This window comes from Mustelus asterias, unplaced genomic scaffold (assembly GCF_964213995.1).
Source record: "Mustelus asterias unplaced genomic scaffold, sMusAst1.hap1.1 HAP1_SCAFFOLD_387, whole genome shotgun sequence".
In the NCBI taxonomy this organism is placed as follows: Eukaryota; Metazoa; Chordata; class Chondrichthyes; order Carcharhiniformes; family Triakidae; genus Mustelus; species Mustelus asterias.
The window spans coordinates 84,547-108,420 of NW_027590343.1; the positions used below are offsets into that span (position 1 = coordinate 84,547).

Consider the following 23,874-nt stretch of genomic DNA (forward strand, 5'->3'; position numbering starts at 1 on the left):
AGGCCCAGTGTCACGTAACGCAGATCCTGTGCCACATGATGCGGACTCAGTGCCGCGTAACACGGACCCTGTGCCACATAACTTGAACCCAGTGCCGTGTAACGCGGACCCTGTATCACGTAACGCAGACCCAACCCAAACCCAGTGTCATGCAATACAGACCCAGTGTCGCGTAACACAGACCCAGTGTTACATAACACAGACCCAGTGTCACGTAACACAGACCCAGTGTTGCATAACACAGACCCAGTGTCACATAACACAGACCCAGTGTTGCATAACACAGACCCAGTGTCACGTAACACAGACCCAGTGTTGCATAACACAGACCCAGTGTCCCGTAACACAGACCCAGTGTTGCATAACACAGACCCAGTGTCCCGTAACACAGACCCAGTGTTGCATAACACAGACCCAGTGTCCCGTAACACAGACCCAGTGTTGCATAACACAGACCCAGTGTCCCGTAACACAGACCCAGTGTTGCATAACACAGACCCAGTGTCACGTAACACAGACCCAGTGTTGCATAACACAGACCCAGTGTCCCGTAACACAGACCCAGTGTTGCATAACACAGACCCAGTGTCCCGTAACACAGACCCAGTGTTGCATAACACAGACCCAGTGTCACGTAACACAGACCCAGTGTTGCATAACACAGACCCAGTGTCACGTAACACAGACCCAGTGTTGCATAACACAGACCCAGTGTCCCGTAACACAGACCCAGTGTTGCATAACACAGACCCAGTGTCACGTAACACAGACCCAGTGTTGCATAACACAGACCCAGTGTCACGTAACACAGACCCAGTGTTGCATAACACAGACCCAGTGTCACGTAACACAGACCCAGTGTTACATAACACAGACCCAGTGTCACGTAACACAGACCCAGTGTTGCATAACACAGACCCAACCCTAACCCAGTGTTGCACAACACAGACCTAGTGTTGCATAACACATACCCTGGCTCGCGTAACACAGACCCAACCCAAACCCCGTGTCACACAATATGGAGCCAGTGTCGCATAACACAGACCCAGCGTCGCGCAACATGGACCCAGTGACACGCAACATGGACCCAGTGACACGCAACACGGATCCAGTGACATGCAACACGGACCCAGTGACACGCAACACGGACCCAGTGTCATTTAACATAGACCCAGTGTCGCATAACATAGATCCAACCCAAACCCAGTGTCTCAAAGCACAGACCCAATGTCGCGTAACCCGGACCCAGTGTCGTGTAGAAAGAAGAAACCCTACAGTACAGAAAGAGGCCATTCGGCCCATCGAGTCTGCACCGACCACAATCCCACCCAGGCCCTACTCCCATATCCCTACATATTTTACCCACTAATCCCTCTAATCTACGCATCCCAGGACACAAAGGGGCAATTTTAGCATGGCCAATCAACCTAAACCGCACATCTTTGGACTGTGGGAGGAAACCGGAGCACCCGGAGGAAACCCACGCAGACACGGGGAGAATGTGCAAACTCCACACAGACAGTGACCCAAGCCGGGAATCGAACCCAGGTCCTTGGAGCTGTGAAGCAGCAGTGTTAACCACTGTGCTACCGTGCCGCCCTCTGCTCCCTGTGTAATGCCTACCCAGCCCAAACCCAGCGTCACGTAACGCGGACCCACACCAAATCCAGTGTGTCTCCTTTGAGTGAAACGCTAACCACACCCAACTGAAACCAAACTTGACCCAATTGAAGTGAAGCCACATTGAACCCAAGGGAAATCACCTCGGCCCGAAGGAAACCAAAGCAGCCAAGGCAGAGGGACCAAATCACACAACGAGGAACAACGGCTCCTTCCCGAGATCTCATTGGCGTGTGGTTAGCCGATTGGCAGGATGCCATACCTTTGACACACAAAGAATGTGTCACTCCAGATCGCGACAGGTCCCAAAAGCCTATTGGGCAAATGGCCGCCCATTCCCGCCAAAGGGAGGGCGCCATTTTGGGGAAAGCAGTGAGGATTTCAGTTCAATTGGCGGCAACGGGTATCTCTGCGTTGCCGTGTCAGCATCGCCTTGGCGGTTCCTGGGCCTTGGTTCAATGGCGGAACAGCCGTTGCCCTTCAAGGAGCGATGGATTTGAGCCGGAACCAGTGTAGAAGCAGGGTCAAGGCTGCCTTCGGTTGCAGGTGGGGTTTAGTTGTGATGGGGGAAGGATTGCGACGTACGAAAAAAGAGTTGGGTAAGGAGCTACGATCTTCGCCAGAGTCCATCCAGGAAGGACATGCGTCGCTGAAGCTGGACTTTGGCGATCACTTGTCTGCATGCTCTGAAAATCATTGCAGAAATACGTTAGATATCTTTTATGAGCTGTATAAGGTACGGTGTTGGGGAGAGTTACAGAGCAAAGAGTTCGAGGTGTCCAGATCACCAACAACCTGTCCTGGTCCCCCCCACGCCAACACATAGTTAGGAAAGCCCACCAACGCCTCTACTTTCTCAGAAGACTAAGGAAATTTGGCATGTCAGCTACGACTCTCACCAACTTTTACAGATGCACCATAGAGAGCATTCTTTCTGGATGTATCACAGCTTGGTATGGGCTCCTGCTCTGCCCAAGACCGCAAGGAACTACAAAAGGTCGTGAATGTCGCCCAGTCCAACTACACAAGGCATTGGTGAGGCCGTACCTGGAGTATTGGGGACGAAGTAGAAAGGGTCGAGAGCCTCAAGATTTTAGGTGCCCAGATCACCAACAAACCTGTCCTGGTCCCCATCCTATTCATGTATTTGTCAAGACACCCCTTAAAAGTCACTATTGTATCTGCTTCCACTAACCCGCCCCGCTAGCAGCGAGTTCCAGGCACCCACCACCCTCTGTGGAAACAAACTTGCCTCGTACACCTCCTTTAAACCTTGCCCCTCGCGCCTTAAACCTGTGCCCCCTTGTAGAAACATAGAAAAACTACAGCACAAACAGGCCCTTCGGCCCCACAAGTTGTGCCGAACAAATCCCTACCTTCTCAACCTACCTATAACCCTCCATCCTATTAAGCTCCATGTACTCATCCAGGAGTCTCTTAAAAGACCCTATTGAGTTCGCCTCCACCACCACTGACGGCAGCCGATTCCACTCGCCCACCACCCTCTGTGTGAAAAACCTACCCCTAACATTTCCCCTGTACCTACCCCCCAGCGCCTTAAACCTGTGTCCTCTCGTAGCAGCCATTTCCACCCTGGGAAAAAGCCTCTGAGAGTCCACCCGATCTATGCCTCTCAACATCTTATACACCTCTATTAGGTCTCCTCTCATCCTTTGTAAATTGACTCTTCCACCCTGGGGAAAAAGCTTCTGACTATCCACTCTGCCCCTCATAATCTTGTAGACTTCTATCAGGTCGCCCCTCAACCTCCGTCGCTCCAGTGAGAACAAACCAAGTTTCTCCATCCTCTGACATAGATCAGTCAGACCATAAGACATAGGAGCAGAATTAGGCCACTCGGCCCATCGAGTCTGCTCCGCCATTCTATCATGGCTGATATTTTCCTCATCCCCATTCTCCTGCCTTTTCCCCGTAACCCCCGATCCCCTTATTAATCAAGAACCTATCTATCTCTGTCTTAAAGACACTCAATGGCCCGGCCTCCACAGCCTTCTGCGGCAAAGAGTTCCACAGATTCACCACTCTCTGGCTGAAGAAATCCCTCCTCATCTCTGTTTTAAAGGATCGTCCCTTTAGTCTGAGGTTGTGCCCTCTGGTTCTAGTTTTTCCTACTTGTGGAAACATCCTCTCCACGTCCACTCTATCCAGGCCTCGCAGTATCCTGTAAGTTTCAATAAGATCCCCCCTCATCCTTCTAAACTCCATCGAGTACAGACCCAGAGTCCTCAACCGTTCCTCATACGACAAGCTCTTCATTCCAGGGATCATTCTTGTGAACTTCCTCTGGACCCTTTCCAAGGCCCAGCACATCCTTCCTTAGATATGGGGCCCAAAACTGCTCAGAATACTCCAAATGGGGTCTGACCAGAGCCTTATACAGCCTCAGAAGTCCATCCCTGCTCTTGTATTCTAGCCCTCTCGACATGTTTTCCCGGTTCCCGAATCCGCAATCTCAGCCTGAGCTGAAATCAGACAGAATAATTACTCCCCGTCCACTTTACTTGGGACAACAATGTTGCGTTACCCTCCCATTCTCAGACGCACTTACTCCTGTGCTGTGACTAGTGCGGTTGACGGAGGGGAACCGGTGGATGCGGTGTTTTTGGATTTCCAAAAGGCGTTTGATAAGGTGCCTCACAAAAGGTTGCTGAAGAAGATTGGGTCACACGGAGTTGGGGGTAGGGTGTGAGCGTGGATTGGGGATTGGCTATCCGACAGGAAGCAGAGAGTCGGAATAAATGGGTGCTTTTCTGGTTGGCGGATGGTAACTAGTGGCGTGCCGCAGGGATCGGTACTGGGGCCTCAACTATTTACCATTTATATAGACGATCTGGAGGAGGGGACGGAGTGTAGGGTAACAAAGTTTGCTGACGACACAAAGATAAGTGGAAAAGTGAATCATGTGGAGGGCGTAGAAGGTCTGCAGAGAGATTTGGACAGGCTGAGTGAGTGGGCGAGTATCTGGCAGATGGAGTATAACGTTGGCAAATGTGAGGTTATTCACTTTGGAAGAAATAATAGCAAATTGGATTATTATTTAAATAGAAAAAAATTACAATATGCTGCTGTGCAGAGGGACCTGGGGGTCCTTGTGCATGAGACGCAAAAACCCAGTGCAACAGGTGATCAAGGTGGCAAATGGGATGTTGGCCTATATCACGAGGGGGCTGGAATATAAAAGCAGAGATGTCTTGCTGCATCTGTACAGGGCATTGGTGAGGCCGCAGCTGGAATACTGTGTGCAGTATTGGTCCCCTTATTTGCAGAAGGCTATATTGGCCTTGGAGGGAGTGCAGAGAAGGTTCACCAGGTTGATACCAGAGATGAGGGGTGTTGATTATGAGGAGAGACTGAGCAGATTGGGTTTGTACTCGTTGGAATTTAGAAGACTGAGGGGGGGATCTTATAGAGACCTATAAGATAATGAAGGGGCTGGATAGGGTAGAGGTGGAGAGATTCTTTCCACTGAGAAAGGAAGCTAGAACTAGAGGGCACAGCCTCAAAATAAAGGGGGGGTCAGTTTAGGACAGAGTTGAGGAGGAACTTCTTCTCTCAGAGGGTGGTGAATCTCTGGAATTCTCTGCCCACTGAAGTGGTGGAGGCTACCTCGTTGAATATGTTTAAGTCACGGATGGATGGATTCCTGATCGGTAAGGGAATTAGGGGTTATGGGGATCAGGCGGGTAAGTGGTACTGATCCACTTCAGATCAGCCATGATCTTATTGAATGGCGGGGCAGGCTCGAGGGGCCAGATGGCCTACTCCTGCTCCTATTTCTTACGTTCTTATGTTTTTACAGTGTGGGGAAGCCATGATGTGGAGATGCCGGCGTTGGTGAGCACGGTAAGAATCCTCACAACACCACATGAAAGCCCAAAAGGTTTATTTGGGTATCACGAGCTTTCGGATGCACTGCTGCTTCATCAGGGCAGAACCTACTCAGTTGATGGTTGGGGAAAGATACAGAACAAAGAGACCATAAGAACATAAGAACTAGGAGCAGGAGTCGGCCATCTGGCCCCTCGAGCCTGCCCCGCCATTTAATAAGATCATGGCTGATCTTTTCGTGGACTCAGCTCCACTTACCCGCCCGCTCACCGTAACCCTTAATTCCTTCACTCTTCAAAAATCTATCTATCCTTGCCTTAAAAACATTCAATGAGGTAGCCTCAACTGGGCAGGGAATCCCACAGATTCACAACCCTTTGTGTGAAGAAGTTCCTCCTCAACTCAGTCCTAAATCTGCTCCCCCTTATTTTGAGGCCATGCCCCCTAGTTCTAGTTTCACCCGCCATTGGAAACAACTTCCCTGCTTCTATCTTATCTATTCCCTTCATAATCTTATATGTTTCTATAAGATCTCCCCTCATTCTTCTCAATTCCAATGAGTGTAGCCCCAGTCTACTCAGTCTCTCCTCATAAGCCAACCCCCTCAACTCCGGAATCAACCGAGTGAATCTCCTCTGCACCCCCTCCAGTGCCAGTGTATCCTTTCTCAAGTAAGGAGACCAAAATCATAGAAAGAAATCATAGAAACCCTACAGTACAGAAAGAGGCCATTCGGCCCATCGAGTCTGCACCGACCACAATCCCACCCAGGCCCTACCCCCATATCCCAACACATTTTACCCGCTAATCCCTCTAATCTACACATCCCAGGACACTAAGGGGCAATTTTAGCATGGCCAATCAACCTAACCCGCACATCTTTGGACTGTGGGAGGAAACCGGAGCACCCGGAGGAAACCCACGCAGTCACGGGGAGAATGTGCAAACTCCACACAGACAGTGACCCGAGCCGGGGATCGAACCCAGGACCCTGGAGCTGTGAAGCAGCAGTGCTAACCACTGTGCCACCGTGTCGCCCTGTACACAGTACTCCAGGTGTGGCCTCACCAGCACCTTATACAGCTGCAACATAACCTCGCTGTTTTTAAACTCCATCCCTCGAGCAAGGAAGGACAAAATTCCATTTTCCTTCTTAATTACCTGCAAAACAACTCCTTGTGATTCTTGTGCAAGGACACCCAGGTCCCTCTGCACAGCAGCATAAGTTCAGGATTTAGGGGTCCAGGTCCATAGCTCCTTGAAAGTGGACTCACAGGTGGACAGAGTGGTGAAGAAGGCATTCAGCATGCTTGGTTTCATCGGTCAGAACATTGAATACAGGAGTTGGGACGTCTTGTTGAAGTTGTACAAGACATTGGTAAGGCCACACTTGGAATACTGTGTGCAATTCTATTATAGAAAGGATGTTATTAAACTAGAAAGAATGCAGCAGAGATTTACTAGGATGCTACCGGGACTTGATGGTTTGAGTTATAAGGAGAGGTTGGATAGACTGGGACTTTTTTCTCTGGAGCGTAGGAGGCTGAGGGGTGATCTTATAGAGGTCTATAAAATAATGAGGAGCATAGATCGGCTAGAAAGTCAATATCTTTTCCCAAAGGTAGGGGAGTCTAAAACTAGAGGGCATAGGTTTAAGTGAGAGGGAAGAGATATAAAAGTGTCCAGAGGGGCAATTTTTTCACACAGAGTGTGGTGAGTGTCTGGAACGAGCTGTCAGAGGCAGTAGGAGAGACGGGTACAATTTTGTCTTTTAAAAAGTGTTTAGACAGTTACATGGGTTAGATGGGTATAGAGGGATATGGGCCAACTGCGGGCAATTGGGACTAGCTTAGAGGTTAAAAAAAAAGGGGCGGTATGGACAAGTTGGGCCGAAGGGCCTGTTTCCATGCTGTAAACCTCTTTGACTCTATGACGCTAGGTGAATCAGATGAGGGAGCAGTGCTCCGAAAGCTCATGATACCAAATAAATCTGTTGGGTCTTTAACCTGGTGTTGTGAGACTTCTGTATCACCTTTCTGGAAGAGAATAATTGATCACAGATAACGGGCTGTTTGGAACTAATGCATTTTTGTTCACTTTGGGGTTTTCCCCTGGGGTTTCAGAGGAGGGTATAATTATGTTGATTGAATGGTGCTAAGCTTGCAGGGGAAGAAAACACTCACCTGAGGAAGGAGCAGCGCTCCGAAAGCTCGTGATTCCAAATAAACCTGTTGGACTTTAACCTGGTCGTTGTTCGACGTCTTAGTGTGGGGATGCGCTTTGGAATTCAATCCAAAAGAACTAAACCTTACTGTCACCAGTTACACACTTGTAGTAATCAGATGAAGCGAGTGAGCCCTCTGCCCTGCGGTGTGGACTATCTCTGCACCAAATGTTGCTGTGTGTACCTGTCATTAGTGGCGTCAATGTGTGGGGCAGGTGCTTTACAATGTTATCTGAAAGGATTGTAAATCCTTACCTTCATGGTCATAGTTGTAACCGTCACCTGTGGATAGAAAACACGGAGAAAGGTGTTTGAGAACAAGGATAAAAAGCCCATTGAACACTTGAAACCCAGCACACTGAGGCCCTTGACAAGGTCCCTCATGGTAGACTGGTGCAGAAGGTGAAGTCGCATGGGATCAGAGGTGAGCTGGCAAGGTGGATACAAAACTGGCTCGGTCATAGAAAGAAGTTTAACAACACCAGGTTAAAGTCCAACAGGTTTATTTGGTAGCAAAAGCCACACAAGCTTTCGGAGCTCTAAGCCCCTTCTTCAGGTGAGTGGGAATTCTGTTCACAAACAGAGCTTATAAAGACACAGACTCAATTTACATGGATAATGGTTGGAATAAGACCATAAGACGTAGGAGCGGAAGTAAGGCCATTCGGTCCATCGAGTCCACTCCACCATTCAATCATGGTTGATTTCAACTCCATTTACCCGCTCTCTCCCCATAGCCCTTAATTCCTCGAGAAATCAAGAATTTATCAATTTCTGTCTTGAAGACGCTCAACGTCTCGGCCTCCACAGCCCTCTGTGGCAATGAATTCCACAGACCCACCACTCTCTGGCTGAAGAAATTTCTCCTCATCTCTGTTCTAAAGTGACTCCCTTTTATTCTAAGGCTGTGCCCCCGCGTCCTAGTCTCCCCTGCTAATGGAAACAACTTCCCTACGTCCATCCTATCTAAGCCGTTCATTATCTTGTAAGTTTCTATCAGATCTCCCCTCAACCTCCTAAACTCCAATGAATATAATCCCACGATCCTCAGACGTTCATCGTATGTCAGGCCTACCATTCCTGGGATCATCCGTGTGAATCTCCGCTGGACCCGCTCCAGTGCCAGTATGTCCTTCCTGAGGTGTGGGGCCCAAAATTGCTCACAGTACTCCAAATGGGGCCTAATCAGTGCTTTATAAAGCCTCAGAAGTACATCCCTGCTTTTGTATTCCAAGCCTCTTGAGATAAATGACAACATTACATTTGCTTTCTTAATTACGGACTCAACCTGCAAGTTTACCTTTAGAGAATCCTGGACTAGGACTCCCAAGTCCCTTTGCACTTTAGCATTATGGATTTTGTCACCGTTTAGAAAATAGTCCATGCCTCTATTCTTTTTTCCAAAGTGCAAGACCTCGCACTTGCCCACGTTGAAATTCATCAGCCACTTCTTGGACCACTCTCCTAAACTGTCTAAATCTTTCTGCAGCCTCCCCACCTCCTCAATACTGCGAATACTTACAACTAATCAAGTCTTTAAGAAACAAAACAATGTGAGTGGAGTGAGTGTTTTGTTTCTTAAAGACTTGATTAGCTGTAAGTATTCGCATTCCAACCATTATTCATGTAAATTGAGTCTGTGTCTTTATATGCCCTGTTTGTGAACAGAATTCCCACTCACCTGAAGAAGGGGCTTAGAGCTCCGAAAGCTTGTGTGGCTTTTGCTACCAAATAAACCTGTTGGACTTTAACCTGGTGTTGTTAAACTTCTTACTGTGTTTACCCCAGTCCAACGCCGGCATCTCCACATCGGTCATAGAAGACAGAGGGTGGTAGTGGAAGGGTGTGTTTCTGAATGGAGGGCTGTGACAAGTGGTGTTCCTCAGGGATCAGTGCTGGGACCTTTGCTGTTTGTAATATATATATAAATGATTTGGAGGAAAATGTAACTGGATTGAATAGTAAGTTTGCAGTGACACAAAGGTTGGTGGATTTGCGGATAGCGATGAGGACCGTCAGAGGATACAGCAGGATATAGATCGGTTGGAGACTTGGGTGGAGAGGTGATAGGTGGAGTTTAACAACACCAGGTTAAAGTCCATCAGGTTTATTTGGTAGCAAATGCCATTAGCTTTCGGAGCGCTGCTCCTTCGTCAGATGGAGTGGATATCTGCTCTCAAACAGGGCAGACAGTGATCAGATATTGAGAGCAGATATCCACTCCATCTGACGAAGGAGCAGCGCTCCGAAAGCTAATGGCATTTGCTACCAAATAAACCTGTTGGACTTTAACCTGGTGTTGTTAAAACTCTTACTGTGTTTACCCCAGTCCAACGCCGGCATCTCCACATCAGGTGGAGTTTATGTGAGATAATGCATTTTGGGTGGTCTAATACAGATAGAAAATATCCAGCAAATGGCAGAACCCTTAAGAGTATTGATAGGCAGAGGGATCTGGATGTACAGGTGACTGAAAGTGGCAACGCAGGTGGAGAAGGTAGTCAAGAAGGCATACGGCATGCTTGCCTTCATCGGCTGGGGCACGGAGTTTAAAAATTGGCAAGTCACGTTGTAGCTTTATAGAGCCTTAGTTAGGCCGCACTTGGAATATAGTGTTCAATTCTGGTCGCCACACTACCAGAAGGATGTGGAGGCTTTGGTGAGGGTTCAGAAAAGATTTACCAGGATGTTGCCTGGTATGGAGGGCATTAGCTATGAGGAGAGGTTGGAGAAACTTGGTTTGTTCTCACTGGAGCGAAGAAGGTTGATGGGAGACCTGATAGAAGTCTACAAGATTATGAGAGGCATGGACAGAGTGGATAGTCAGAAGCTTTTTCCCCAGGGTGGAAGAGTCAATTACTAGGGGGCACAGGTTTAAGGTGTGAGGGGCAAGGTTTAAAGGAGATGTACGAGGCAGATTTTTCACACAGAGAGTAGTGGGTGCCTGGAACTCACTGCCGGAGGAGGGATTGGAAGCGGATACAATAAGTTTTAAGGGGCATCTGGACAAATATATGAATAGGATGGGAATGGAGGGATACGGTCCCCGGAAGGGTTGGGGGTTTTAGTTCAGTCAGGCAGCATGGTCGGTGCAGGCTTGGAGGGCCAAAGGGCCTGTTCCTGTGCTGTAATTTTCTTTGTTCTTGGTAATAGAATAGGATAGAATCCCTGCAGTACAGAAAGAGGCCATTCGGCCCATCGAGTCTGCACCGACCACAATCCCACCCAGGCCCTATACCTGCAATCTCACATATTTAGCCCAGCTCATTCCCCCGGACACTAGGGTCAATTTTAGCAGGGCCAATCAACCTAACCCGCACATCTTTGGACTGTGGGAGGAAACCGGAGCACCCGGAGGAAACCCACGCAGACACGAGGAGAATGTGCAAACTCCACACAGACAGTGACTCGAGGCCGGAATTGAACCCGGGTCCCTGGTGCTGTGAGGCAGCAGTGTTAACCCACTGTGCCACTCACGGTCATCAGTAGAGTCGTAATTCCACATATTTTTTTACTGAATTCAAATTCCGCCATCTGCCGTGGCGGGATTCGAACCCCAGAACATTAGTTGTGTTTCTGGATTAATAGCCCAGCGACATTACCAGTAGGCCATCGCATCTCCATGAGGAGAGGCGGAGTAGACTGGGGCTATACTCATTGGAATTGAGAAGAATGAGGGGAGATCTTATCGAAACATATAAGATTATGAAGGGAATAGATAAGATAGAAGCAGGGAAGTTGTTTCCACTGGCGGGTGAAACTAGAACTAGGGGGTATGGCCTCAAAATAAGGGGGAGCAGATTTAGGACTGAGTTGAGGAGGACCTTCTTCACACAAAGGGTTGTGAATCTGTGGGATTCCCTGCCCAGTTGAGGCTACCTCATTGAATGTTTTTAAGGCAAGGATAGATAGATTTTTGAACAGTAAAGGAATTAAGGGTTATGGTGAGCGGGCGGGTAAGTGGAGCTGAGTCCACAAAAAGATCAGCCATGATCTTATTGAATGGCGGGGCAGGCTCGAGGGGCCAGATGGCCCACTCCTGCTCCTAGCTCTTATGTCCTTATGTAATGTTCCCCATAACTGGCTCTGTCTGTTGTTTCTAACATTCACTCTCCCAACACCCGCTGGGGAATTTCAAGCTGCGTTATTAATATCTCAGTAAACCACAATCTTCCCTCATTAAAAATATCCACCCAGCCCATCCTTCAAAGTGTCCATTCACCCCCATCTGTTTCGACATGCTGGTGGATACAATCGAATCTCTCTCTACCCTTCCTCAAGACAACCTGTCCACTCCTGGGATGGGTCTGGTAAACCTTCGAACCATAGAAAATTACAGCTCAGAAACAGGCCTTTTGGCCCTTCTTGTCTGTGCCGAACCATTTTTTGCCTAGTCCCACTGACCTGCACTTGGACCATATCCCTCCACACCCCTCTCATCCATGAACCCGTCCAAGTTTTTCTTAAATGTTAAAAGTGACCCCGCATTTACCACTTTATCCGGCAGCTCATTCCACACTCCCACCACTCTCTGCGTGAAGAAGCCCCCCCCCTAATATTCCCTTTAAACTTTTCTCCTTTCACCCTTAACCCATGCCCTCTGGTTTTTTTCTCCCCCAGCCTCAGCGGAAAAAGCCTGCTTGCATTCACTCTATCTATACCCATCAAAATCTTATACACCTCTATCAAATCTCCCCTCAATCTTCTACGCTCCAGGGAATAAAGTCCCAACCTATTCAATCTCTCTCTGTAACTCAGCTTCTCAAGTCCCGGCAACATCCTTGTGAACCTTCTCTGCACTCTTTCAACCTTATTTACATCCTTCCTGTAACTAGGTGACCAAAACTGTACACAATACTCTAAATTCGGCCTCAGCAATGTCTTATATAACCTTACATAACACTCCAACTTTTATACTCAATACTCCGATTTATAAAGGCCAATGTACCAAAGGCACTCTTTACAACCCTATCCACCTGTGATGTCACTTTTAGGGAATTCTGTACCTGTATTCCCAGATCCCTCTGTTCAACTGCACTCTTCAGAGTCCTACCATTAACCCTGTATGTTCTACTTTGGTTTGTCCTTCCAAAGTGCAATACCTCACACTTGTCTGCGTTAAATTCCATTTGCCATTTTTCAGCCCATTTTTCTAGTTGGTCCAAATCCCTCTGCAAGCTTTGAAAACTTTCCTCACTGTCCACTACACCTCCAATCTTTGTATCATCAGCAAATTTGCTGATCCAATTTACCACATTATCAGCCAGATCATTGATATAGATGACAAACAACAATGGACCCAAGACCGATCCCTGCGGCACACCACTAGTCACAGGCCTCCACTCAGAGAAGCAATCCTCCACAACCACTCTCTGGCTTCTTCCATTGAGCCAGTGTCTAATCCAATTTACTACCTCCCCATGTATATCCAGCGACTGAACCTTCCTAACTAACCTCCCATGAGGGACCTTGTCAAAGGCCTTGCTGAAATCCAGGTAGACAACATCCACCGCCTTCCCTTCATCCACTTTCCTGGTAACCTCCTCGAAAAACTCTAATAGATTGGTCAAACATGACCTACCACGCGCAAAGCCATGTTGACTCTCCCTAATAAGTCCCTGTCTATCCAAATATTTGGAGATCCTATCCCTTATCACACCTTCCAATAACTTGCCCACCACCGATGTCAAACTTACTGGCCGATAATTTCCCGGATTTCTTTTGGAACCTTTTTTAAACAACGGAACAACATGAGCCACCCTCCAATCATCCGCCACCTCCCCCGTGAATACTGACATTTTAAATATGTCTGCCAGGGCCCCTGCAAGTTCAACACTATCTTCCCTCAAGGTCCGTGGGAATACCCTGTCCGGTCCTGGGGATTTATCCACTCTGATTTGCCTCAAGACAGCAAGCACCTCCTCCCCTTTAATCTGTAAATGTTCCATGACCTCCCTACCTGTTTGCCCTATTTCCGTAGACTCCATGCCCGTTTCCTCAGTAAATACGGATGCAAAAAACCCATTTAGTATCTCACCCATCTCTTTTGGTTCCATACACAGTCTCCCACTCTGGTCTTCAAGAGGACCAATTTTATCCCTCACTATCCTTTTGCTCCTAACATACCTATAGACGCTCTTTGGATTTTCCTTCACTCTGTCTGCCAAAGCAACCTCATGTCTTCTTTTAGCCCTCCTGATTTCCCTCTTAAGTAGCTTCTTGCACTTTTTATGCTCCTCGAGCATCTGATGTGTTCCTTGCTGCCTGTACATTTCACACAACTCCCTCTTCCTCTTAATCAGTGTTACGATCTCCCTCGAGAACCACGGTTCCTTATTCCTATTTACTTTGCCTTTAATCCTGACAGGAACATACAAACTCTGCACTCTCAAAATTTCTCCTTTGAAGGCCTCCCACTTTCCATTTACATCCTTACCAGAGAACAGCCTGTGCCAATCCACACTTCCCAGATCCCTTCTCATTTCATCAAATTTGGTCTTTTTCCAGTTCAGAACTTCAACCCGAGGACCAGATCTATCCTTATCCACGATCAGGTTGAAACTAATGTCGTTATGATCACTGGATCCAAAGTGTTCCCTCACACTCACATCCTTCTCTGAACTGTTCCGATTGCATCTATATCGTTCTGTAAATAAGGAGATCAGTACTGTAGACAAGACTCCAGATGTGGCCTCACTAATTCCTGTTCAATTTTGTTTTTTTATTCATTCGTGGGACATGGGCGTCGCTGGCTGGGCCCAGCATTTATTGCCCATCCTTAGTTGACCCTTGAGAAGTTGGCGGTGAGCCGCCATCTTGAACCGCTGCAGTCCATGTTCTGTGGGTTGACCCACAATGCCGTTCGGGAGGGAATTCCAGGATTTTGACTGCGAAGGAACGGCCGATATATTTCCAAGTCAGGATGGCGAGTGGCTCGGAGGGGAACTTGCAGGTGGTGGTGTTCCCATGTATCTGCTGCCCTTGTCCTTCTAGATGGAAGTGGTCATGGGTTTGGAAGGTGCTGTCTAAGGATCTTTGGTGAATTGCTGCAGTGAATCTTGTAGATGGTACACACTGCTGCTACTGAGCGTCGGTGGTGGAGGGAGTGGATGTTTGTAGATGTGGTGCCAATCTAGCGGGGCTGCTTTGTCCTGGATGGTGTCAAGCTTCTTGAGTGTTGTTGGAGCTGCACCCATCCAGGCAAGTGGGGAGTATTCCATCACACTCCCGACTTGTGTCTTGTAGATGGTGGACAGGCTTTGGGGAGTCAGGAGGTGAGTTACTCGCCGCAGTTTTCCTAGCCTCTGATCTGCTCTTGTGGCCACTGTGTTTATGTGGTGAGTCCAGTTGAGTTTCTGGTCAATAGTAACCCCAAGGATGTGGGGGATTCAGTGATGGTTACACCATTGGATGTCAAGTGGCGGTGGTTCGAGTGTCTCTTATTGGTGATGGTCATTGCCTGGCATTTGTGTGGCACGAATGTTACCTGCCACTTGCCAGCCCCAGCCTGGATATTGTCCAGATCTTGTTGCATTTGAACATGGACTGTTTCAATATCTGAGGAGCCGTGAATGGTGCATAAACTCTCTAGGTTTGCAATCAATTCCCTTCACATCGAACAACAATATTTGATTTAAGTTTCCTAATTGTGGGTGGCGCGGTGGCACAGTGGGTTGGCACTGCTGCCTCACAGCGCCAGGGACCCGGGTTCGATTCCCGGCTTGGGTCACTGTCTGTGTGGAGTCTGCACATTCTCCCCGTGTCTGCGTGGGTTTCCTCCGGGTGCTCCGGTTTCCCCCCACAGTCCGAAAGATGTGCGGGTTTGGGTGCATTGACCCAAACAGGCGCCGGAGTGTGGGGAATTTCATAGTAGCTTAATTGCAGTGTTAATGCAAGCCTTACTTGTGACACTAATAAATAAACTTTAATTACTTGCTGCCCCTTTCCACTAACTTCTTGTGAACGATGCACTGGGACAACCAGATCCCTCTGCACTTCAGAGCTCTGCAATCTCTTACCATTTGGATAATGAGCTTCTTTTTCAATGTTTCTGACAACGTATAACATTTTCACAGTTGCGCACATTATCCTGTATTTAGTGTTCAATTCTGGTCGCCACACTACCAGAAGGATGTGGAGGCTTTGGAGAGGGTACAGAAAAGATTTACCAGGATGTTGCCTGGTATGGAGGCCATTAGCTATGAGGAGAGTCATACAGTCAGAGAGGTTTACAGCATGGAAACAGGCCCAACGTGTCCATGCCGCCTTTTTTTTTAAACCGCTAACCGAGATGCCCACATTTGGCCCATATCCCTCTATACCCATCGTACCCATGTAACTGTCTAAATGCTTTTTAAAAGACAAAATTGTACCCGCCTCGACTACTACCTCTGGCAGCTCGTTCCAGACACTCACCCCCCTCTGTGTGAAATAATTGTCCCTCTGGACCTTTGTGTATCTCTCCCCTCTCACCTTAAACCTCTGCCCTCTAGTTTTAGACTCCCCTACCTTTGGGAAAAGATGTTGACTATCTCGCTGATCTGTGCCCCTCATTATTTTATAGACCTCTATAAGGTCACCCCTCAACCTCCTACGCTCCAGAGAAAAAAGTCCCAGTCTATCCAGCCTCTCCTTATAACATAAGAACATAAGAACATAAGAAATAGGAGCAGGAGTAGGCCATCTAGCCCCTCGAGCCTGCCCCGCCATTCAATAAGATCATGGCTGATCTGACGTGGATCAGTACCACTTACCCGCCTGATCCCCATAACCCTTAATTCCCTTACCGATCAGGAATCCATCCATCCGCGCTTTAAACATATTCAGCGAGGTAGCCTCCACCACCTCAGTGGGCAGAGAGTTCCAGAGATTCACCACCCTCTGGGAGAAGAGGTTCCTCCTCAACTCTGTCTTAAACCGACCCCCCTTTATTTTGAGGCTGTGTCCTCTAGTTTTATCTTCCTTACTAAGTGGAAAGAATCTTTCCGCCTCCACCCTATCCAGCCCCCGCATTATCTTATAAGTCTCCATAAGATCCCCCCTCATCCTTCTAAACTCCAACGAGTACAAACCCAATCTCCTCAGCCTCTCCTCATAATCCAAACCCCTCATCTCCGGTATCAACCTGGTGAACCTTCTCTGCACTCCCTCCAATGCCAATATATCCTTCCTCATATAAGGGGACCAATACTGCACACAGTATTCCAGCTGCGGCCTCACCAATGCCCTGTACAGGTGCATCAAGACATCCCTGCTTTTATATTCTATAACCCAAACCATCAAGTCCCGGTAGCATCCTAGTAAATCTTTTCCGCACTCTTTCAAGTTTAATAATATCCTTTCTATAATAGGGTGACCAGAACTGTACACAGTATTCCAAGTGTGGCCTTACCAATGTCTTGTACAACTTCAACAAGACGTCCCAACTCCTGTATTCAATGTTCTGACCGATGAAACCAAGCATGCCGAATGCCTTCTTCACCACTCTGTCCACCTGTGACTCCACTTTCAAGGAGCTATGAACCTGTATCCCTAAATCTCTTTGCTCTATAACTCTCCCCAACACCCTACCATTAACTGAGTAAGTCCTGCCCTGGTTCGCTCTACCTCGCATTTATCTGAATTAAACTCCATCTGCCACTCATCAGCCCACTGGCCCAATTGATCAAGACCACATCAACTGCACTCCCCTCATCTACCTTCTTGGTTATCCCTTCAAGAAAACTCAATCAAATTTGTGAGACATGATTTTCCACTCACAAAGCCATGCTGACTGTCCCTAATCGGTCCTTACATCTCTAAATGCCTGTCGATCCTGTCTCTCAAAATACCTTCCAACAACTTACCCACCACAGCCTCACTGGCCTGTAATTCCCAGACTTTTCCCTGCCGCCCTTTTTAAACAAAGGCACAATATTTGCCACTCTCCAATCTTCAGGCACCTCACCTGTGACTATCAGTGATTCAAATATCTCTGCTGGTTGGAGAAACTTGGTTTGTTCTCACTGGAGCGACGGAGGTTGAGGGGCGACCTGATAGAAGTCTACAAGATTATGAGAGGCATGGACAGAGTGGATAGTCAGGAGCTTTTTCCCCAGGGTGGAAGAGTCAATTATGAGGGAGCTTGGGTTTAAGGTGCGAGGGGCAAGGTTTAAAGGAGATGTACGAGGCAGATTTTTTACACAGAGAGTAATGGGTGCCTGGAACTCGTTGCCGGGGGAGGTAGTGGAAGCGGATACGGTAGTGACTTTTAAGGGGCGCCTTGACAAATACATGAATAGGATGGGAATAGAGGGATATGGTCCCCGGAAGGGTAGGGGGTTTTAGTTCAGTCGGGCAGCATGGTCGGTGCAGGCTTGGAGGGCCAAAGGGCCTGTTCCTGTGCTGTAATTTTCTTTGTTCTTTGTTATCATTTCTATAAATTGTAAATATTTGAGGACCCAGCACTGATCCATGTGGGATACCATTCGTCACATCTTGCCAACCAGAAAAACAACCCATTTCACCCACTATCTGTTTTCCGTTAGCTTGCCAATCTTCAATCCATACCCCCACTCCCTGAGATTTAATTTTCCGATATAACCTTTGGTGTGGGACCCTACCAGATGCCTTCTAGAGATCTGTGAACAGTACATCCACAGGTTCCCCTTTATCCACAGTACTTGTGACTGCTTCAAGGAACTTCACTGCGAGAGGTTTCGAGTACAGGAGCAGGGATGTGTTGTTGCAATTATCCAGGGCCTTGGTGAGGCCACACCGAGAGTATTGTGTGCAGTTCTGGTCTCCTTTTCTGAGGAAGGATGTTCTTGCTCTCGAGGGAGCGCAGCGAAGGTTTACCAGGCTGATTCCGGGGATGGCGGGACTGATGTATGAGGAGAGATTGACCAGGTTAGGATTGTTTTCACTGGAGTTCAGAGGGGGGAGAATCTCACAGAGACTTATAAAATTCTAACAGGACTGGACAGGGTAGATGCAGGGAGGATGTTCCCGATGGTGGGGGGAGTCCAGAACCAGGGGTCTCAGTCTGAGGATTCGGGGTAGACCATTTAGGACGGAGATGAGGAGACATTTCTTCACCCGGTGAGCCTGTGGACTTCATTCCCACAGGAAGTAGTTGATGCCAAAACATTGAATGTATTCAAGAGGCAGCTGGAGAGAGCACTTGGGGTGAATGGGATCAAAGGTTATGGGGGGAAAGCAGGATGAGGCTATTGAGTTGGATGATCAGCCATGATGGTGATGAATGGTGGAGCAGGCTGGAAGGGCCGAATGGCCTCCTCCTGCTCCTATCCTCTATGTTTCTATGTAACTACATGAAGTCTAAGCAACTGGGAACAGATGAAGGATACAGGGAAAGTAGAAAATAACCTACTTTCTCAGAAGACGAAGGAAATTTGGCATGTCAGCTACGACTCTCACCAACTTTTACAGATGCACCACAGAAAGCATTCTTTCTGGTTGTATCACAGCTTGGTCTGGGCTCCTGCTCTGTCCAAGACCGCAAGGGACTACAAAAGGTCGTGAATGTAACCCAATCCATCACCAGCCTCCCATCCATTGACTCTGTCTACACTTCCCGCTGCCTCGGGGAAAAGCAGCCAGCATAATTAAGGACCCCACGCACCCCGGACATTCTCTCTTCCACCTTCTTCCTTCGGGAAAATGATTCAAAAGTCTGAGGTCACGTACCGACCGACTCAAGAACAGCTTCTTCCCTGCTGCTGTCAGACTTTTGAATGGACCTACCTCGCATTAAGTTGATCTTTCTCTACACCCCAGCTATGATTATAACACTGCATCCTGCGGTGTTGTGTGGGCAGTTGCTTTACAATGTTATCTGCAAGGACTGTGTGGACGGAGAAAGAACGGCTACAACAATGTCTTAACAACAATAATGGCAACCGTGTCTTTAAAATGGTGATTCTGGCTGAGAGTGAAGCATGCTGGGAATTTTGGTCAACTTATCGATTCCAAACCAGATGCAGGTCGTAAAGAGCACTCTGGTCTGGGGGCTGTGATCTGAATCGTCCAGTGTTTGGTCAGATCAGAGAAGTTGTTCATATTAACTGAGACATTGTGGCTCCGATTTTTTTGGCTGCTATGTATGGGACATGTCAAATGAACTAAGCATCACGGTTTCGTTCAAAAGTAGTTTCACTCAATGTTCGAGCCATGTGATCGGTTTCTGGTTATACAGTTGGCTGGATGACGGAGAATCTTCCGGAAGCAAGTGGAGAGTTATGGATAAAAGACGCGAGAGTCCTTTGTTTGGCAGCGATAACTCCAGGAGAACAGCGATCGCGACTGATGCGCTATTCAGACACGAGGCTTGAAGCTCAGTAAATGAAAGGCTTTTATTTACTGTTAACGAAGCTACCAGAACCTATATACACTATCCCAGACTGAAGGGGTCCCAGCCAGAGCAGGGACTCTTATACCTCTCCCAGGAGGCGGAGACCGACTGGGATGTGCCACAACACTACAGTACAAAGGTGTAACAACCCCACCCTAACCCCAACAGCAACAATAGCACAACCCAACAGTAACATATGTACATCCTTGTAGTACTGGCCAGCCCCTGGCTCAGCACTATCCAGTGGGAACCAACGATGGTTCACCACAGCGACAAAGCTTGTACCCTGAAGGATGCTTCAGAGAAGAGAAGATAGATTCTCTCGTGAGGATGTTCCTTGGCCGAGGATTTCCTGAACTCGGTCGTATCTATTTTCAGTTAAATAGTTAAAGTTGATGCGCAGTTCGAGTTAAAGCGCAATAAAGAGTTAACCAAGAGTTAACTAAGTTAACTAAGAGTTGATATTCAGAGTTGATTCAGATATTAAGAGTTGATATGAAGAGTTGATATTAAGAGTTAAGTAGTTAAAGTTGATATTCAGTTCGAGTTAAAGTGCAGTAAAGAGTTAACTAAGAGTTAACTAAGTTAACTAAGAGTTGATATTAAGAGTTGATATGAAGAGTTGATATTAAGAGTTAAGTAGTTAAAGTTGATATTCAGTTCGAGTTAAAGTGCAGTAAAGAGTTAACTAAGAGTTAACTAAGTTAACTAAGAGTTAACTAAGAGTTAACAAAAAGTTGATATTAAGGGTTGATTCAGATTTAAAAGTTGATATTAAGGGTTGATATTGAGTTGATATTAAGAGTGTAATATTTAAAGTTGATGTTCAGTTCGAGTTCAAGTTCAGTAAAGAGTTAATGAGTTGCAACTCTTTATGTTTGAGTTGGTACTGGGAGTGTTAAATAAAGATATAATTGAATTACTGTCCTTGTAAGTCTCATTAAACTGGAATGCCTGGAAGGTGCTTAAGTTAAAGCTGTATTACAACTGTAAATCCTTACCGTGTGAGTCGTGTCCGTAATCGTCCCCTATGGATAGAAAACACGGAGAAAGGTGTTTGAGAACAAGGATAAAAAGCCCATTGAACACTTTAAACCCAGCACACTAAGGCTGGCTCTGCCTGTTTCTAACATTCACTCTCCCAACACCCGCTGTGGAATTTAGAACATAGAACATAGAAAGCCACAGCACAAACAGGCCCTTCGGCCCATAAGTTGCGCCGATCACGTCCCCACCTCTAGGCCTATCTATAGCCCTCAATCCCATTAAATCCCATGTACTCATCCAGAAGTCTCTTAAAAGACCCCAACGAGTTTGCCTCCACCACCACCGACGTCAGCCGATTCCACTCACCCACCACCCTCTGAGTGAAAAACTTACCCCTGACATCTCCTCTGTACCTACCCCCCAGCACCTTAAACCTGTGTCCTCTCGTAGCAACCATTTCAGCCCTTGGAAATAGCCTCTGAGAGTCTACCCTATCCAGACCTCTCAACATCTTGTAAACCTCTATCAGGTCACCTCTCATCCTTCGTCTCTCCAGGGAGAAGAGACCAAGCTCCCTCAACCTATCCTCATAAGGCATGCCCCCCAATCCAGGCAACATCCTTGTAAATCTCCTCTGCACCCTTTCAATGGCTTCAACATGTTTCCTGTAATGAGGTGACCAGAACTGCGTGCAGTACTCCAAGTGGGGTCTAACCAGGGTCCTATAAAGCTGCAGCATTATCTCCCGACTCCTAAACTCAATCCCTCGATTAATGAAGGCCAGTACGCCTTCTTGACCGCATTCTCCACCTGCGAGGCCGATTTAAGAGTCCTATGGACCCGGACCCCAAGGTCCTTCTGATCCTCTACACTGCTAAGAATGGTACCCTTCATATTATACTGCTGCTTCATCCCATTGGATCTGCCAAAATGGATCACTACACACTTATCCGGGTTGAAGTCCATCTGCCACTTCTCCGCCCAGTCTTGCATTCTATCTATGTCTCGCTGCAACTTCTGACATCCCTCCAAACTATCCACAACACCACCTACCTTGGTGTCGTCGGCAAACTTACCAACCGATCCCTCCACTTCCTCATCCAGGTCATTTATGAAAATGACAAACAGCAAGGGTCCCAGAACAGATCCCTGGGGCACTCCACTGGTCACTGACCTCCATGCAGAGAAAGACCCCTCCACAGCCACTCTCTGCCTTCTGCAGGCAAGCCGCGTTATTAATATCTCAGTAAACCACAATCTTCCCTCATTAAAAATATCCACCCAGCCCATCCTTCAAAGTGTCCGCTCACTCCCATCCGTTTCTCTCCCTCTGTTGTGTTCGCTTGTTGAAGGATTCTTAAGGCCTGATTTAACCAAACATTCGCGCCCGTTTTCGGGCACGAAATCGCGGTAAGGTTGGGCGTCGGGCCTATACCGCGATCTGCACCCGATTCCGAGCAGATCGCGGCTTTACCGACACCCGATTCGGGCGCGGGTCCGGCCCGACGATTTAAATGCATTAGCATGCATTTAAATCGACTTAATGAACCGCCCGCCCAACCCTACCGCCAAATCCCACTTTACCGTCTTCTGGCCCATTCCGAATCCGCGCTTTTACCGACCTGCAGAATAAAAGTCCGAAGCGGATTTCTATTCTGCAGGGGAACCTCCGAAGGCCTCTCTGCCCTTGTGAAGTCACCATCCACCTCGACCATCCTTCGCAGACCGCCCGGCTAACCACCCCGGCAGACCCCAGATCAGAGCCCCCCTGGGAGGTAGGCCCCGCCTCGACAGAGCACACCCCCCCAACCTATCTCGATCGCTGGTCTCCCTCCAACATCCTTCCGTTAGCAAGATAAGCTGTATGTTCCTCAGCTAGATCCACTTTGGTCAACACAAAGATGGTCCTTCTGCCTTGTGGGTCCATCTGGTTCACCAAGTCAGTTACAATACTGCGTTCAGCATCTACTGAACCATCTTGGATACAAAGGATAATGCGAGGTTATACACTTTGGAGGAAATAATAACAAATGAGATTACTATCTCAATGGAAACAAATTAAAACATGCTACCGTGCAAAGGGACCTGGGGGTCCTTGTGCATGAGACGCAAAAGCCCAGTCTGCAGGTACAACAGGTGATCAAGAAGGCAAATGGGATGTTGGCCTATATTGCGAAGGGCATAGAATATAAAAGCAGGGATGTCTTGATGCACCTGTACAGGGCATTGGTGAGGCCGCAGCTGGAATACTGTGTGCAGTATTGGTCCCCTTATATGAGGAAGGATATATTGGCATTGGAGGGAGTGCAGAGAAGGTTCACCAGGTTGATACCGGAGATGAGGGGTTTGGATTATGAGGAGAGGCTGAGGAGATTGGGTTTGTACTCGTTGGAGTTTAGAAGGATGAGGGGGGATCTTATGGAGACTTATAAGATAATGCGGGGGCTGGATAGGGTGGAGGCGGAGAGATTCTTTCCACTTAGTAAGGAAGTTAAAACTAGAGGACACAGCCTCAAAATAAAGGGGGGTCGGTTTAAGACAGAGTTGAGGAGGAACTTCTTCTCCCAGAGGGTGGTGAATCTCTGGAATTCTCTGCCCACTGAGGTGGTGGAGGCTACCTCGCTGAATATGTTTAAAGCGCGGATGGATGGATTCCTGATCGGTAAGGGAATTAAGGGTTATGGGGATCAGGCGGGTAAGTGGTACTGATCCACGTCAGATCAGCCATGATCTTATTGAATGGCGGGGCAGGCTCGAGGGGCTAGATGGCCTACTCCTGCTCCTATTTCTTATGTTCTTATGTTCTTATGAATGGTACTGGTCGATCTTCCTGGTGTTACCA

At 47.8% G+C, this 23,874-nt stretch overlaps 1 protein-coding gene across 1 annotated transcript in view; it reads right to left on the reverse strand.

Annotated features, from left to right (window-relative positions):
• Nucleotides 1–2,174: 2,174 nt before the first annotated feature.
• LOC144486542 (uncharacterized) overlaps nt 2,175–23,874 on the reverse strand; it is a 175,423-nt gene continuing 153,723 nt past the window's right edge. Inside the window, exons 33-35 of the mRNA XM_078204592.1 lie at nt 21,047–21,073; nt 7,949–7,975; nt 2,175–2,306 (exon numbers count right to left, since the gene is read on the reverse strand). Coding sequence (XP_078060718.1) covers nt 2,290–2,306; nt 7,949–7,975; nt 21,047–21,073 — 71 coding nt within the window. The 3' untranslated portion in view covers nt 2,175–2,289. The remainder of the gene's footprint in view (nt 2,307–7,948; nt 7,976–21,046; nt 21,074–23,874) is intronic.